Source organism: Pipra filicauda, unplaced genomic scaffold (genome assembly GCF_003945595.2).
Source record: "Pipra filicauda isolate LSUMZ 115617 unplaced genomic scaffold, ASM394559v2 scaffold55_size4083901_pilon, whole genome shotgun sequence".
Taxonomy (NCBI): Eukaryota; Metazoa; Chordata; class Aves; order Passeriformes; family Pipridae; genus Pipra; species Pipra filicauda.
In genome coordinates, this window is record NW_024104709.1 from 922,184 (window position 1) to 939,663 (window position 17,480).

The 17,480-nt window shown below is 35.5% G+C and overlaps 1 protein-coding gene across 2 annotated transcripts in view; it reads left to right on the forward strand.

Moving 5' to 3' along the window:
* Positions 1–16,661, forward strand: part of VTA1 (vesicle trafficking 1) — a 36,824-nt gene extending 20,163 nt beyond the window's left edge. The window contains exons 6-8 of one of the 2 annotated variants that reach the window (XM_027751486.2): positions 7,256–7,432; positions 9,059–9,139; positions 15,195–16,661. In XM_027751486.2, coding sequence (XP_027607287.1) covers positions 7,256–7,432; positions 9,059–9,139; positions 15,195–15,340 — 404 coding nt within the window. In that variant the 3' untranslated portion in view covers positions 15,341–16,661. The remainder of the gene's footprint in view (positions 1–7,255; positions 7,433–9,058; positions 9,140–15,194) is intronic. The other variant, XM_027751487.2, reaches the window with a different exon arrangement.
* Positions 16,662–17,480: the final 819 nt, after the last annotated feature.

Consider the following 17,480-nt stretch of genomic DNA (forward strand, 5'->3'; position numbering starts at 1 on the left):
GGTGGTGTATTCTGCAATACACGGTTCTTTCTGCGTTACGTTTTTTCCTCGAGGGTGATCCTGCATGTGTTCTCAAAGGAGACAGCTGCGTTATAGATGGTGTGTCTCCAGGCCTCCCGACTTGAGGCCAGAGTAGACCAGTTATGGTGATCAATATGGCCAAGGCTGAGATGTTGTTTCAGGGAGTCCTTGTATCTTTTCTTCGGGGCTCCTCTCTTGCGGCAGCCGGTGGCAAGTTCACCATAAAGCAAGATCTTAGGGAGGCCTTCATCCTGGAGACGTGCCCTGCCCAGCGCAGCTTTGTTCTCATCAACATGGCCTCAATACTTGTGACAGCTGCTTGCTCTAGAACAGATGTATTGGTCACATAGTCTGACCAGTGGATGTTTAGGATTGTACGGAGGCAGCGTTGATGGAAGCGTTCTAGGAGACGCAGGTGGTGGCGGTAGATGACCCATGATTCGGAGCCATATAAGAGAGTCGACAACACTATGGCTTTGTAAACACTGATCTTGGTGCTTTTCTTCAAGTGTTTATTACGCCATACTCTTTTGTGGAGTTTTCCAAAAGCGCTATATGCCTTTGCTAACCTGTTGTCTATCTCTCCGTCAATCTTACCATCGGAGGAGATGAGGCTACCGAGGTAATTAAACTGTTGGACTGATTTGAGCTCCGATTGGCCAATGGTGATGTGGGGATGATGGGGGACTTCCTGAGGTGCAGGTTGATGGAGGACCTTTGTCTTCTTTAAGCTGACTTCCAGTCCAAAGAGCTCAGTAGCATCTGCAAAGCAGGATGTTAAACGCTGCAGGGCTGCTTCTGTGTGGGCAACAAGGGCGGCCTTGTTTCACACCATTCTTAATTAAAAAGGGCTCAGAAAGTGTGTTGCCATATCTGACTTGGCCATGCTGATCCTCATGGAGTGAGATGATCATTTTAAGGAACTTGGGGGGACAACCTAAACGTTCCAAAATCTGCCACAGACCTTTTCTGCTCACAGTGTCAAAAGCCTTGGTGAGGTCGACAAAGGTTACACAGAGACCTTTGTTCTGTTCCCTACACTTCTCTTGCAGTTGTCTGAGGACAAATACCATGTCTGTGGTGCTCCTGTTGGCTCTGAAACAACACTGACTTTCAGGAAGGATACCTTCTGCTATAGTGGTATATAGTGCTTAGTCTGTTCAAGAGTATTCTTGCCAGGATTTTGCCAGCAATGGAGAGCAGAGTAATACCACGATAGTTTGAGCAGTCAGATTTAATTCCTTTCTTCTTATACAAGGTGATGATGACTGCATCACGAAGGTCAGATGGTAGTTCGCCGAGTTCCAAACAGCGCACCACGAACTCATGAAATTTGGTGTGGAGTGCAAGGCCCCCATGTTTCCAGATTTCAGGTGGAATTCCATCAATCCCAGCTGCCTTGCCGATTTTCACCTGCTGTATGGCCTTGAGGGTTTCTCCTAAAATGGGAACAGTATCCAATTTTACCGTCTTCTATTTAATACACTCAGACCTGTCTAAATTGCTGCTAATTTAAAAGGCCTGGCTCTTCAGTATGAAATGCTAGGGATATTCAAAACTTTCTCATTTAGAGCTTTTTAAAGACAGATACACCACTTTGAGCAGACATGAACTAGCCTCTCTATAAAGTAACAGAACACATACTAAGCAGACTCTCTCTTACAGGATCACATCCTAATCTCTTCTGAGAAAGACAGCTCTGTTCTCTTTTTTTATTATGTGTATATTTACTAAGAGTAACTAAACAATCAAATCAGAGTTGCCATATTTTTATTTCTAATCTTTATAGATGTTACCCTACTTCTAAAGTAGAGATCTGCAAACTTCACAGATGTGTGCGTGTTTTTGTGAAGTCAGATGAAATCATGTGCAAAACTCTTTTGGTTAAACTGCTAAACCAGAAAAAAGTATTACTATTATGTGTGTAAACTGATTATGTTTTTCAGTTATTGATAAAAGCAAAAGATATGCAAAAATTATTCATTTCTAAAAAATATAGAAATAGAAATTGTATGTAATTTATTAAACTAACTTTGAAAATATTTTCACCCATTTACTTTTCCTTTGATTGCAGTTTTTCTATGCTTAATGCTTTGTGGATGTTTAGTTCTTTTTGCATTTAACCAATTGCTTTTGATAGTGATCAGTTTTATTAATAAGAGGTCTCTTTGTTTTTCTCCTCAGTCAGCACAGATTGAATATGAATTTTAGAGGTTAATCTCTTACGAAATAGGATGTCTTTGGAATGGATATTTTTACTATGCAGATTAAAATAGACTAATTCTGCACAATGACAATAACCTCTATGTATCATTCTTCACATACCTAATGAAAAAACTAAGAACATTAACCATTTGAAGTTTTCTTCTGACCTAGTATATGAGACTTTGTACGTATGCACGCACAAGTATAAATATATCAATCACCTATATTAATACATAAATTCATAAAACTTATGTAGCCACCTCTAAAAGTGCAAGTTGCAACTCCCACTGCAAACCTCATCACGTCTTTGTCAAATTACACCAGTTTGATGATTTAATGAAAAATGGAACATATGGGAGAACAGTCTTTTGGTATATTGAATGTAATGAATAGCTCAGTTAAATATTTTTAGTTTTAAATGAGTTCTCTTTAGGGGTCTGGCTCATAGTGTGGTAAAGCTCACCTGATTATCTGAAACAAATTGTGAATTGTAAACAACTGCAAAAATAGAATTTCTAAGTAAATATTACAAAGCTTTTGCTAAAAATCTGTGTGTGCAACTTGTGTAGAAGCTGTTCCTCAGCAGCAACAAATATGTTCTCTCTTCATTTTATTAATATGGAATGCAAAGATAACTGACTTGCTCAAGGCCGCAAAAGAAACTGTTGTAGAAGTGAAAGTAGAATTCAGGGCCTTACTCAAATCCTTAGCACTCGTTGCAGTTCAGTACAGGTGAATTGGTGAAGACTCTTGCTCTCATTACCAAGTTATATCTACATGCAACTTAAAAGGGACGCAAATGCTGAGTGAGCCAAAATTTTAACATCCTTACTGTTAGGGAGCCTGAAAGATCTGTAATTTGGCAATATCTTTTTATATTGTTGTTGAATTGTATTTCATGTAGAAAGATAATTTCTCACACTTTTATTTTCTGAGAAATGAAATGAAAAATACCTTTTCTGACATTTATTTTGACAGTTAACTCCACAGTGTAGGTGTCCCTAATGTTTTACACAACCAAGACAAAAACTTTATGCAAATTATTTTTTATGAGAAGAATCCGTAAAAAAGAGTTTCAATTCTTGCTTTGTGCATCATAAGAAGAAAAGCAGCATTGTTTGAATGTACGACTGGACCTTCCCCATTCCTTTCTGCTTGTTCATTTTCTTCCTCCCCTAGCAAGTGGAAAAAGTCTGTTTAAACAGAGTGAAGCTAGGTCTCTGAAGCTTGACAAATTACCATTTTTTTCCAAAGTGTTGGGGTTTTTTTGTGATTTTTGAAAACCATACTGTAACTCTTGGAGATGTTTTTACAGCAACATAGGCATGCTTTATGCAGTTCTGCTGTTGGATTCATGGATACTTTTGTCAGGATGCCACCATGGAAACCTTAAAATAACATGCTTAATTTATTAATGCAGTTGGAATACAAGTCCTAGAGTACATATAAAGGTTACTTAGCATTTGCCCTAGGTCATCCAACAAGATTTTATACTAATGGAAAAAAATGGAAATATTTAAAAGTTCTAAATGGTTATAGTATAACCATAGTAAATAAATGAAATGTAATTGCTTACACTGCAATATGTAATATGTAATCTACATTTATATTACAGAATTTGAGAAAACATTATTAGTTCCAGCTAGTAGAAAGAACATTTTGTATGAAAAGTTGATGCACTTTAGAGTTTATTTCTCAATGTTGTGGAAAAAAATTGGATGTATATATATTTTTTTTAAAAATCAGTGTTCCAATAGAACCTTACATTATGAATCTTATAGCAACATCTCAAGCAAAAGAGAAGCAATGCAGCAGAATGAGAAAAAGAAAACGTTTTAAAATTAAAATTGATACCTTTTAAATCTCTGAATTCATTAAAAATAGGAGTCCATAGAATTGGAGAAGTCTGGACTCCTTAAAAATAAAAATTTTTTTACTCTTAAATTTAGCGCACTAAGCTGCTGAAGTTAAGTCATAATTGGTGCTTCCTTACACTAGACAAGGAAATCCCATTAAGCCTTGAGAATCCTGTTTGTACAAAAGTATCTTTGGATAGTTGGTTATGGGGCCAGGGATATCAGTCTTATTTCACGAAGTCTTGCGTTCCATAAATAAATAATAATTTTAAAAACGCAAACAGATGGTGTGGGTATACTGTAGCTTTGCAGAAAATATGAAGAGCTTATGGATTCATTATGCTGGGATTCAAGCACAAAGGTTTATGAGGTTCCAAGACAAGAAACTTAGCTGGAGCTGAAACGACATGTAAAACAATTGTGTCACTGTTTCACAGCCTAGTATTTCAGCATCTTTAAGCAAATTGCAAGGAACTTTGAGTTCTAGGTTACTACTGCTTTATGAGAAAATAATTCTCTAATTTTTTTTAGTGTTCATTCCCATTGCCTGGAAAAGATTATTTTTTTTTTAGTAATGTTATGGATGTTCTAACTGCAGAATTTAAAAACAGTTTGTTGACTTAAATGTTCTTTTTCAGCAGTGTGAAATCCTTTTATTTGGCACTACTGTTAAAACTATTCACAAATACTGCAAGTGCGTATCTTAAAATGTTTCTAATACTTTAATCTTTGATAAAGAGTTTTTAAATATTTACTTTGCAGGAAGAATACTTACAATGCTTTGATGATATCTGGGCACTTTAAACACCTAAGAAGAGTTAATTTAAACAAAACTACTTTTACATTTAATGCAGTTTAACACTGGCCAGTTGCATAATGAGCAAATCAAACAGTTGAGCTTAATCTTTTGGTACATATACCTGATTAAAAAGTAGATTGCCTTTATTGAATTTACCTTTTGCAGGCACTGTAATTAAGGATGGTCAGCACTGGTAACACTGGTTTTGGTTGTTTTTAACATTGGCAGACTTTTTTGAGTTCATGTTTTCCATGGCCAGTGCTCCCTACAGCATTGCACTGTTACAGGAGTGACAAGAGACCCTGAACTATGCAGTGAGGAACTTGAAGCTGAAACTGAGAATGTCTTGGAGAGAAGATGGGATTACTGCAAGAGAAACAAAAGTATGGGGCAAGAGGTTGCAGGGGTATGAAGTCCTAGTGCACAGAAAGAGAAATCAGAATGGGACTGGAAAAGCAGATAAGGGCAACAGGAAGCTACAGGGGGCAGAACAAAGGAATAAATGCATTAATGGTTTAAGTCTGGGCATGAATTTACAGGTAATTTTTCCTAGTTGAGATACTGAGTACAGTGGAAGCATGTTCGATCTTACTGCCTCATTCTTAAAAGTGGCTTAGTAATTTTTATAACAACTTTTCCGAAATCCTAGCTTCATGCAGACGCCCAGCTTGGAGAAGCCAACTTTATAGCTACAATTTGACAAAGCTATAAATAATTGGTAGCAGTGTTACAAGTAATATTGGGCAGCCTTACCTTCAGACAGCATGATGAGTGTTGTACATAACTATTTCATTCATCTTATGTGTAGTAAGCCTCTGTGTTTTTGTTAAATGTATTTTTTTCTGAAACTGATTTTTTAAAGTTAACACCAAAACCACTGAAAAATACAGCATTCGAACTTATTCTTATCATTGCAATATTATTTAAAAGACATACATTGTTTACTTTTGAACCTCAAAAATAAACAGTTTTCTTCTCTTTTTTGACAGTTGTCAGGCATTAATTTTATTTCCATGCGTATTAACCACCTAATATTGTAGTATGAATTACTAGCAAAAAATATAGGAAAAATCTGGGTCCTTAGGATACCCTTTGTCTTCCAGAAATCTGCCAGATGTTTGTTTGCCTATGTCAGAAACAGTTTAATAAAACTACAGTGTATTTATTAAAGTCTAGTAAAAATGTTCTAACAACAATACTGTTGATTTTACTCTGCTTTATAGCCTTTTATTTTAGTAAATAGTGTTGTGACTTAAAAGTTGTTTAGTGGAGGTAGCACCTGAAGTTTTTTCTGGGAGGAAGAGGGTCTTACAGGGGAAAAAATTCTTATATTTGTAATAGTAATATTTTTAACAGTAGGTGGTTTCATTATTAAGCAGTATAAGTGTTTGAATAACATAGTAATAATAATCTTGTGTAGTTGAAGATCAGTATGGGTTTCATAAAAAACATCTTTTTCTAGCTCTACACACATATGAGTTTTGTGCTCCTATATATTTTTTTTTCACTTTCAAGAACTGTCTGTTAAATAAGCAATTCCCAAAACTGTACTTGTTCCATCTGACAATATTGATACAGCAAAAGAAAATTAACTGTTTTAAATTGAACTGAATTCAAATGAAGGAGCAGAAATCAACCATGTTCTAAAGTAACTGGATCATTAGCATAATAAATTGATCACTAGCCTTTAAAGCAACATTGAATAAACTAGACCAGAACCTTAAGAACATGACGAGACTGAAAAATAATATGTATGTTCTTTGTACATGCTATGGGATATATTGTTTTTATAGAACATTATGTACTGTAACTGTTCTAGATACAATTATGACTTAGCTAAGCTGCATTTAGTTTTCTTGTTTGGTATTACTTTCCCAAAGTTCCTCTTTTTTGCTATTTATCCATGGTTTGATATGGGGTAAAAGGATTATCTAGTTTTTTACAAAGAGTTTGTAGGGCAAATACAGTTTTCCATATTCTGATTCATGTATATATTAAAATATATACATGCTGCATGTATATAGTGCTGCATGTTTGTACATCTTGTTTAACTACTGTGGATGCAGTACATGAATGTATAAGGGATTGTTCTAATGAGAAAGATATCTTATATTCAGAGCAGTAATGAAACAATCCTTCAATTTGAACAGAAGAGATCTTTGAAAGCATGTGAGTTTCTAGATCTTTATTGTATGGTATGTTACTTTTTTATTTTGTCAAATCAATTGTAGGTGGCTTGGGTTGATGTTTTATGGCACACTGTGGTGGCAATTTTTTTACAGATAAAAATTCGAAAGGAGGTTTTAAAGAAAGCCAGAGTTTTCAAGTGTTTGTACGGAACAGCTGCAGTAATTCCTGTTTTGTGTCATCTTAGCAGATGTTGAAAAGGAAGAAGCGGGGTCATCTTCTGTCCATAGTGGAACAACTCAACCAGCATCATCATCTACATATGAAGCTAACAACACACCAACTAGTAATTACACTGGCATACATATACCACCAGGTGCCCATGCACCAGCCAACACTCCAGCTGAAGTACCTCATAACACAGGTATGTCCAAATCACACCTAAAAAATCCATGCCTGTACTGAGAGATGAACTCTAGCCCACTTTCCATTACCTATAAAGTAGAATAACACAGGTATTGTGTGGCAAAAGCATCTTCATAAGATAATATTATAAAAATGCCATAGGGAATACTTTTTTTTACGTTTTTTAAAATGTGTAATTCATATTTTGGAGCACTTTGCCAGAAGAGATTTATGGACTAAAAAAATTACTATCCCTGCAGACAGAATTTTTTGTCTTCTCTAGAACCAGTAAAATGATGTTGCATCGCAACATCTATACTATAAAGCGCTGTATCTTTCACTTGATAGATGAAATTGTGTTGTTTCATTTCATATTTGGCTTTCCCTGTGCAGATGGGCTGTCATTCTTTATGCGGGAGCATATCCAACATAATGTTGAAATTGCTACAGCAACACTACAGCAATAATGCCTGATGTACTATTCATACTTTTCTTCTTTTTGATTCATGCTCCTTTTCCTGTGCAAGTACTTTACTGTGATTGACCTCAGACAATATTATTAATGGGAATTTTATCCCTACTGCTAAACATACTGCCTCGTACATCCTTATTATTATGTGCTAAAGTTCCTTCCCAGTTGCAGTATTAAAAAAAATTGTCTTAAAGGATTGTTTAGATACTTTTTTATATTATCGAACATGTTTTTGTCACACAATCCCTCCTTTTACTTTCTCATTTTAAAAATGCTTCAACCTATGAGGAGTTCAGGATGCTCTTTTTTCAGTTTTATCAAAGGGAAATCATTCAGATAGGTGGGGTTTTTTTGGATCTGGGTGGGAGAGTGTGTTGTTTTTACCATATCTGAAAATTATGGAGTATGTACCTTGTTGGAATACATGAATCTCATTGCATTACATAGTTTTAAGCCCATCAATCATTCCATGCAGTAACAGATAATTTAGAAAAGTGATTATACCATCTTCCTACATAGCAGATGTTGTAGAAATAACTTTATGTTAGTCTACTATGAACTGGACATATTGCAAAAACACACTTTTGGATCTAGGCAAATGAGTGTGTCTAAAATGGGAACACATACAAGAATGTTTCACAGCATGAAGTGCTGTTTCTTCTAGCATCACCATTTCTCTTTTAAATCTAGCTAGCTTTTTTATTTTCATCAATTGTTTTTGAAGTAATTAGGAAGGAGATAGTTTGCAAGTGTTAGATGACAGGCATGAGGCTTTAAAAATAAATAATAGAGATTGTCTCTGATATTAAAATGTAGAATTTAAGTTTCAGACATCAAAGTTAACTCATACTTTTCTTTAGCAGGTTTTCCTCAATGCTCTAGGGAGTCTCTTGGAGTAGTGTTTTCCTATCTTTTTGATGCTTGAAATTAAATTTCTGTGAAATCCTGTACTGATAAAATGGATGACAGCCTGTATATTCTTCTGTATAATTTTATAAAACTTTCATAGTGTGAAGTGAGGGCTTTAAAATTATTTGTTACACATTTTCCGAATTAGTAAGCTATCAGCTGCTGAATTTAAAAATCATTAGGTGTACCTGTTCCATTTTGTTTGTTTATTTTAAAGCCTGAGTAAAAATAACCTAAGTCCATCTTTTTTGCATTGATTTGCAGGAGTGACAAGTAACACCATTCAGCCTGCTCCTCAGAATATTCCTCTAGTCGATCCTTCCCTTTACAGTGCTCAGTCTGGAGGTAAGCTGGTGGCATTTGTATTGCTTGTACATGGGCATACTTTGTCCTTTTTGTCTCCCCTGCACTGCAGGAAGAAGTTTGAGAAATATTGTCATTGTTATCTGAATGCTACTAATTCCAAAATTTTAAAAAGAATTGACATCACCTAGACATTTTTTTGCTAAGAGTTTAATAGTTTCTGAAAGCTTTGTTGCAGTGTATGGTTAATGCTGTCTATCTGACTGTTTTGAACCCATGAGCTACCATTGTGTAAGGCTTTTTATTATTTATGTTTTTACTTCTCAGATGAGGTTTTGATATACTTAGCACAGCCTATAGTCCCAATGGCCTTGCTAAATTATATTTTTGGTCATTAATACACATTCCCTTTACTTAAAATTTATTCTACAGGGTCAATATGTAAGTTATATATTCACTTCATTAAATAATTGCAACATTCCAGTGGTGGTTTTGGTGCAGCATAATTGTTATGTGTGCTTGTTGACTACAAGTAGTACCCATGTTAAATGAAATAATTTATAAGGTATTGCTAATTATGTCATTTTGATGTACCATTTAATCAAGGCTTTTATCTTCTAAGATGCCATCTGCCTTTGATGTTAAAATCACTAATAACCTATATCATGTGTATTTTTATGTCTGCTTGCATATACCATGCTTTGAAGTGTGCACATAAATGCTAACCTTAGGGAAACCAGTGAAAGAGTAGTGACTGACAATGAAGCTGGAATTATCCTATATTCTAATTTGAACACTCATGTGCATTTGGACAAATTAACTGGTTTCTAGGAGTTTTTCTGTCCGTGAAATAGATATTTATATTATTCAATATCTGAATGGTATCAGTGCATTGGTACCTCTAACCACTTACCTGTGATAACCTGGCTTAATAAGTACATAAATAAAAAGGAATTGAGTGTGTTTGTGAGAATGCGTAGTAAGTAATATTGTGTGATTAAGAGCCTTGCTAAGCAACATGATAAATCTTTAACTTGACCTAACCTGAGTATTTGTATGCCTGCATTCCTCCTGTGCACATCTGTTGTGTCACTGCAAGTTTGGGTCTTGGAACAGCTCAAAGTTACATTCTTATGAGGGAGTTTTGCAGAAGTGCACTGGAAGAGCTGATACAGGTCATACAGATCCTCAGTTCTAAAAGCTTAGAAAATACGTTTTCAGTTATGTAGGAGTTCAGGAGGGCATAGGGCATGTGTCAGTCAGCAGAGATGCAGTGACAGTTTTGTTTGTATGTGTAGAATTAAAAAGCTTGAGAGCAATGGAAAGCGTTTGTCTGTGCCTGTCTCTGTCGTATTGTGCATGCCTGGTCATTACCCAAAGCATCCTCCCCTCAGCTGTACATGTAAGAGTAAGGGCAGATACCATTCTTCTCATGCTGCTGAGGAGTCCCCTTGATGCCAACAGTACTCTGTTACACAGTAGCCTTGTTCTCTGACCCATAAGTAGATTGAGAAATGCCTGTATCTCAAGGGATGTACTAAACTCTGGGACTCAGGAGCACCCCCCCCAGCTCCTAGTTGCAATATATATATTTGGACTAGATCCTTGCTCCATATTGAGGTAGGTACCATTCCCATGGAACTGAAGTTTCCTTTGCATGGGAAGGAGTCAATGTTGCCCTCCAATAGATCCATAGAGCTAGCACAGTGCAAAGTACACTTGCTTCATGATTAGACACAGTGTCTCTGTCTATACTAACAAATTATACGTGCCTATAAATATTTGGCATGAGTGGCACAGAACCACTCACATCCATACTATTAAACTTTTAAACCTTCTAAACAAGGTAGCTTGTGAAGACTGCTTGAACAGTCTGTAGCCTGCTCTGACCACAAGTCATGTCCAGGAATTGTTTGGGAAAATGCTAGTTTGCTTGGGCCAAAACCATACTGGAGCGTGTTCCAGCAGGTTGACACTGTAGACAGTCAAGTTTGAGTGCTGAGACGCGTTCTTTGGCACTGTTGAATGTGCTAGTATAGACATAGCCAAACAGGATATTCCACATATTCCTGCAAGACTCCTTCTGGTAGTAAGATCAAATGTATATCTTTAGAATAAATGATATATTTTCTTTCCTTCCCATAACATGCGAGAAGCAATTTGATTAATACTAAGATGGGAGAAAAACTTTTGGTGGAGAGGAGTTGAATATTTTATCAAAAGAAAATTAAGTTAAAGGAACAGTATTCTTTGATTTTGAGTCAGCATGAGTCTTTGAATAGTTGTCCTGTCCTGTGGGAGCAGGTTTCTGAGATTAACATGACTTCTGAAGTGTCAAAACTTTTGCATTTAATTACTGGTTAATGTATTTTACTACAGAGTGTAGAGCTACACAGCAGCTTTGTGCATGTGTGTGTGTGCACTTGTCTGGTGTAGTTTTCTTAAAAAATTTATTACCCCTAGATTCTGCTAACACTACATGCATTCATAGTTGTGCTACACAGTTTTTATAAGATCTTCTTACATTGCCATATGCTCCCTTCCACAAGTGGCATAGTATAGAGAAAGCATTTGTCCATTCTAGTTGTGCGTATAATAATGTAGAAATAATAATTTGACATTGAATGTGCTTTTATGATCTTAAAAAGAAATCCTTTCAAATATTTCAAGTGCTTTAATGGGGAAAAAGAGCATCTTGTTTCAAAAACCATTTTTTACCTTTGCCATCACTGTTTTTATGCACCAGTTTGTGTGATTGAAATATTCTTAAATCAACTACCTTATATTTGGGCATCATAAAAAGGAAAAACATCTGATGGGTAGAAGAGGACACTAGGGAGAAGCAGATATATCATGTAAAATACACACTACTTTCATTCTAAAACTACTTTTTTCCCAACACGATTTTCAGCAGTTTTAGTCAAATCATTTTCACTTTGTGTTCTTCTTGAACAAAAAGAATCATGCTTTGGATTCCATATGCCTTTCATGTTTCAGTAATATAACTACTGTGCTAATAATTGCAGACACAGAAGCAGGTTTGTTTCAGGATAAATACAGTAAACTTTTCCCATCTTGGTGTTGTTTTAGAGCTCAGAATCATAGGATACTTTAGGTTGGAAGGGACTTCAGGAGGTGGTGTGGTTCAACCCCTCTGCTCAAGGAAGGGTCCTGTAAAACCAGTCACTCAGGACCATGTCCTTTGTGTCTCCCCCTGCCCATGCACTCTCTCTGTAGTACAATTTGCTGCACTGAAGGAGGAAGTTTGAGAAAAAATGTCACTTAATACGAAAGGCAGCTTTTGAATTTCTCCAAGGACAGACACTTCGCAGCCCCTCTGAGCAACCTGTCCCAGAGCTTGGTTACCCTTACAAGAAAAACTGTTTCCTGATGTTCAGACACAACCCTCCTGTGTTTCAGTTTATGCCCATCACCTCTGATCTTGTCACTAGGCACCACTGAAAAGAACCTGGCTCTGTCCTCTGTATGCTCCCCCTTCAGGTATTTATATACATTAATAAGATTCCCCTGAGCCCTCTCTTCTCTAAGCTGAATGGTCCCAGCTCTCTCAGCCTCTTCTCATATGAGAGGTGCTTCATTCCCTTAATCATCTTTGTGGCCCTTCACTGGACTTGTCACCAGGATGTCAGTCACTCTTTCTTGCACTGAGGAGCCCAGAACTGGACACAGCACTCCAGATGCGGCCTCACTAGGGCTGCAAGGAATCACCTCCCTCAGCCTGCTGGCAATGCTCTTCGTAATCCAGCGCAGGATGCTGTTGTCTCTCTTCGCTGCAAGGGCAGATTGTTGACTCTTGGACAAATTGTTGTCCATCAGGACCCCCAGGTCCTTTCCTGCGAAACTACTTAATCCTTAGAATATGTAGATTAAAGTTGGTAACTCACTTCTGTGTTTATACCTTTGATGTAAGGCAGTCATTACAATTAAGTTTCACATTATTTTGAAAACTTAAGAACACAGAACTAGTTTATTTCTATTTTGTTTGTCCATTGTGAGGTGCTGATTTCAATAGGAGCTCAGGCTACTGAGTACATCAAAAGATCAACACCCTTACTGTGTAAACTTTGGTTTATAAATTTAAAACTGTTAACTTTTTTCCCTCAAGTTATGTCATAATAGCATCTGAAGTAGATTTCATAATAAATAAGGCTTTATGCCAGCAAAACATTAATAGAGCTCATACTGTAAAAATAAGATTAGATGGGTGAATTTAGGCTTGCTTCCAATAAATTAGTTGAATACTGGACTGATGCCTTGGCCAGTTTTTAAAGAATGATTTTGTAGTTTCTTTTGGCATCATAGCATAAAGCCACTTTGAGGGGAACTGGTCTTTTATAATTCCTTAAAGATGTTCTGTAATGTGGTCGCAGATTGACCCCAGCTGCTTCTACTCTGTAACTTTACGTATGCTACAAAATAACCAAAGTGTGTGCCTGTGTTTATGCACTCCCTCACGTGTATTTACTCACATGTATACGTATTTTAAGAGATGTAATGTGGCTTCATTTATTCAACGGTAAACTAATATACATTGCAATTATAATGAGCCCACCAAGTTTTTATGTCCCTCAATGCTTATATTTATTTATTGAAGGGAAGATAAGTAGAGTTTTAGAGTATGTTTTAAAAATTGATAAATTAAGCTTAAGGGCACTTACCTTTCTGCTTTTTATTGGAGTAGGGTTGTTTTGAAAACCAGCAGACCAGTCTAGTTTTTAATATTCCCAGGTTTTTCATTTTATTTGTTCAAAAGCTGTTCTTAAATAATAAGATTGGGGGAAGGAAAAGCAAATACAATAGACACTTTTTGATAAGAACTGAGATTCTTTAGTAAACATTCTCACAGTATTGCTAACGACAGTTCTCTTTTGAAAGAAAGGATCCAGCTAACTGAAGTTGTGCCATAAAAATGGATTTAACTATATTCATGTCATTGCTTAAAATGTTGTACTCAGAGAACTAAATCTTTGTTTAATCAATTTTTATATAAAACCTATGGTGCATTTAAAAATGCATTTTCTCTTAATCTGTGTAATCTGTTCACTGCTAATAAAATGCTGTGTTGGAAATTATTAAATATAGACATAATCTTTAGTGTTTCATATAATTATTTATCCGTGTCCATAAAAATGCATCATTTACAAGTTAAATTGTTCTGAAAGAACCTTAGTAAAGGTTTTATAATTTGTCCATTGGTTATTGGAGTGGCATGGGATTAGCCTTAAAACTCCTAGTGAATTTATGGGTGGAAGGAGGTACAGTAACATAACTGTGCTTTATTTTATGCACACATCACTGATGCTATTCATATATAAAATCTTCTACCAGTTAGGGCATAAGTCCCTACTGTGCTTTCTTGAAGACTGAATGCATGTGTTTGAGTGTTGCAGAATTCCCAGTATTTTAACTTATGTTAAGAAAATATTCTGATTAATAAGTAACAGATGGTTTATAGTATATTATGAGAATATTTTTTGCTAGTGTTCTCCAGAATTACAAAAATGGGCACATTTAATGACATCAATCTTGTTTCCAGTCATCTTACATAAAATTGGAAACTTAAGAATTATTTGGAAAAACAGAAATATAAAATGTGTGAAAACATGCTGGTGAGGAATTCTACATTTTGAAAAGTTATCCAGTTAAGAAGGAACAGTTTCTAACTCAAATGTATTATTCCTGAAGAAGAGAGCAGAGTAATTATACTGTAAACACAAAGAGCACTGTCCTTGTTTCTTACAGGTTGTTTAAAAGCTCTCCTCTGCTGCCTTAGATGAAGAGCACATCTTTCTCAAAGGTCTTGACTTTTGAAAGACACTGGGTCATACAAATACCAGTGTTTAGAAAGGTGCTCGTATTTTTCAAATGCCAGAAGTAAAGAAGTTCAGCATTATATAAATGGAAAGAAAAGAGAACAAAAGAAATTCCATAGCTTGGGCTTTGTAGTACTACCACAAATATTAGCCTGGTTTTCATAATAATTACCACAACTATAAGTCTAACATAAAAATCATAAGAAAGGAAGCCTAAGTCAGATTTCCTTTATAGTAACTTTGTAATACTTATGTTTTTGCAGGAGAAGTCCGCTTGACTCCAGAGGACTTTGCCAGAGCTCAAAAGTATTGCAAATATGCTGGCAGTGCTTTGCAATATGAAGATGTGAGCACTGCTGTGCAGAATCTACAGAAGGCCCTCAAGTTACTAATTACAGGCAGAGAATGAAGCCTTTATTCAACAGATTCGTCTTTTGCCTAAAAAACTAACATCTTATTACTGTACCTGTTAGGGTAGGGGAGTTACTCAGAAATTCTCAATTCCATCACCCAGGACAATGAAACCCCTTTTCATTGTCAGATTAGCAATTAATGGTACAGTAGGAATCTCTGTTTTCATCTTACAGACAGTGGAGCTAGAAACATGAATGCAGTGGCTTGTTGTAAGCAAAATACTGAAGAAAGTACTACGAACACCATGCAAAAGTTAGAATACTTGCAGTATTTAGATTATCAGAATGGGAAAGCGCTGACTGTAAAAGACTTGAGAATTAAGATGTTCTGTTAAAATTCTTACTCTTATTTTATTATTCCGGACAATTATTTAATAAGTATAATAGCTTTAAAATGGTAACTAAGATTAGTGCTTTCCTCCTAAAATGAGAGAATGTGAGAAGGCTGACAGATCCACAGTAGGAAGAACTTTATTCTGTAAATGAATTATTTTGGTATTTGTATTACCTGAGACTTAAGTCAAGGTTGAGGGAGACTTGAGGACCTTTGCATCTCATTTTAAAATGTACTGGAGAAAACATCTCTTGTTACTTCAGAGAGAATAATTTTGATGGTGTTCCAACCTAATCCCCTATAGCTGCATGGATTGCAACATGTATTCTTCATTATTGGTTCTTGCTCCTTCTGTGTGAACACTTTACAATTTTGTATATGTAAGGGAAATTAAGGGAAAGTACTAATATTTATCAGCAATGATCCTGAAACTGGAGGCAGAGATTCTAAACATGAACTTTTAGGGAGATTTACTTCGTAACTGTTCCATCTTTTTAAGAGACTGAAAAAAAAGCTTGTTCTTCAACCAATAAAGCAGTATAGGTTTGTCTCTGGTCTTAGTGTCATAGAGTTTCATTTTTTCAACTAATATTTTTCCTGTCTGCTTTGTTGTGGAGACTTTTTGGACTTGGGATTTAATTAAAATATCTTGGAAACTGGATTTTGAGTCTTTATGAAATCTGCCCTTGCAATTATAGAACTCTTGATTGTTAAAAATCCCTCCATGCTGTTTAAAATTAAAAATAAGTAGTCTTTTAACTGGCATGACATAATAATGGAGTACAACATAAAGCATGTCTGATTTATGTTATAATTTAAATGACATTTTATCTCTTTCTTTCCAAGCTACTGGATCAAATTTACATTTTTATAGCTGTACTGCTTTGCAGTGACTAAAATAAGTCTTATTCAAAGCAAAAAGATGAGGAAAAGAAAATCAAACATAAGTACGCATTAAAGTTTAGTTGGTTGTATCCTTTTAAGAGTGTGGAATCTTTGTCAGCAGATTTGAAAGGGGTAATATGAAACTTGTAAATGTATGCTTAAGCACTTCAGTTGACTGAGATTTAACAGATAAAACATGGTATTTTTTGTACTGCTTTCTGATCTGGTATAGCATGCTAATCTGAACAGCGCATTGGGTTAGATTTTAATTGTTTTGGGAAACTTAGAATAAAACCATCTGAAACTTTTTTGACAGTAATTCTACAGATCTGAGCAATAACTGTGTTTTGTACAGTGCTTCATGCAAGATAGATCCCTCATGTCAGTAGTAAACTGAATTACTGCAAATTATTCTATGTATATAATTATTCTTTTACACTGTAGCATTGCTATGAAATCCATTCAGCATTGCTATAAAAAAAATCAGAAGTTGCTTCCACTTGAGGATCATACTACTATTTTCTAATACCAGCATCAGTCCCCAGCATTTGTAGGAGGAAATTCAGTTTTCCTGTTTCTATTTATAAAATAATACAAAAGTCCCAAAGATTTTTTTATTACATGCAAAATAAGCAAGCTATGATTTAATTTGAGGCTTTTAAATTAAAATTGATTTTTTTTTTGTGATTCAATGATGTGAAATGGAAGTACGTAACTAAGATTGAAAATGAAAATTTAAGTATTTCTTAAAGCGTGTAAAGTAGTGTCTGTTGACCATGATTATACTGAACCTCTTGATTCCTCTAGGAAATCAGGAAATCATCAGTAAAAAAGCAATAAGCAATGTAAAAGTCATAAGCAATTTTCTTGAATGATCATTTACAAATCTATCAACATTCTTTGGCTTCGAAAGAAGT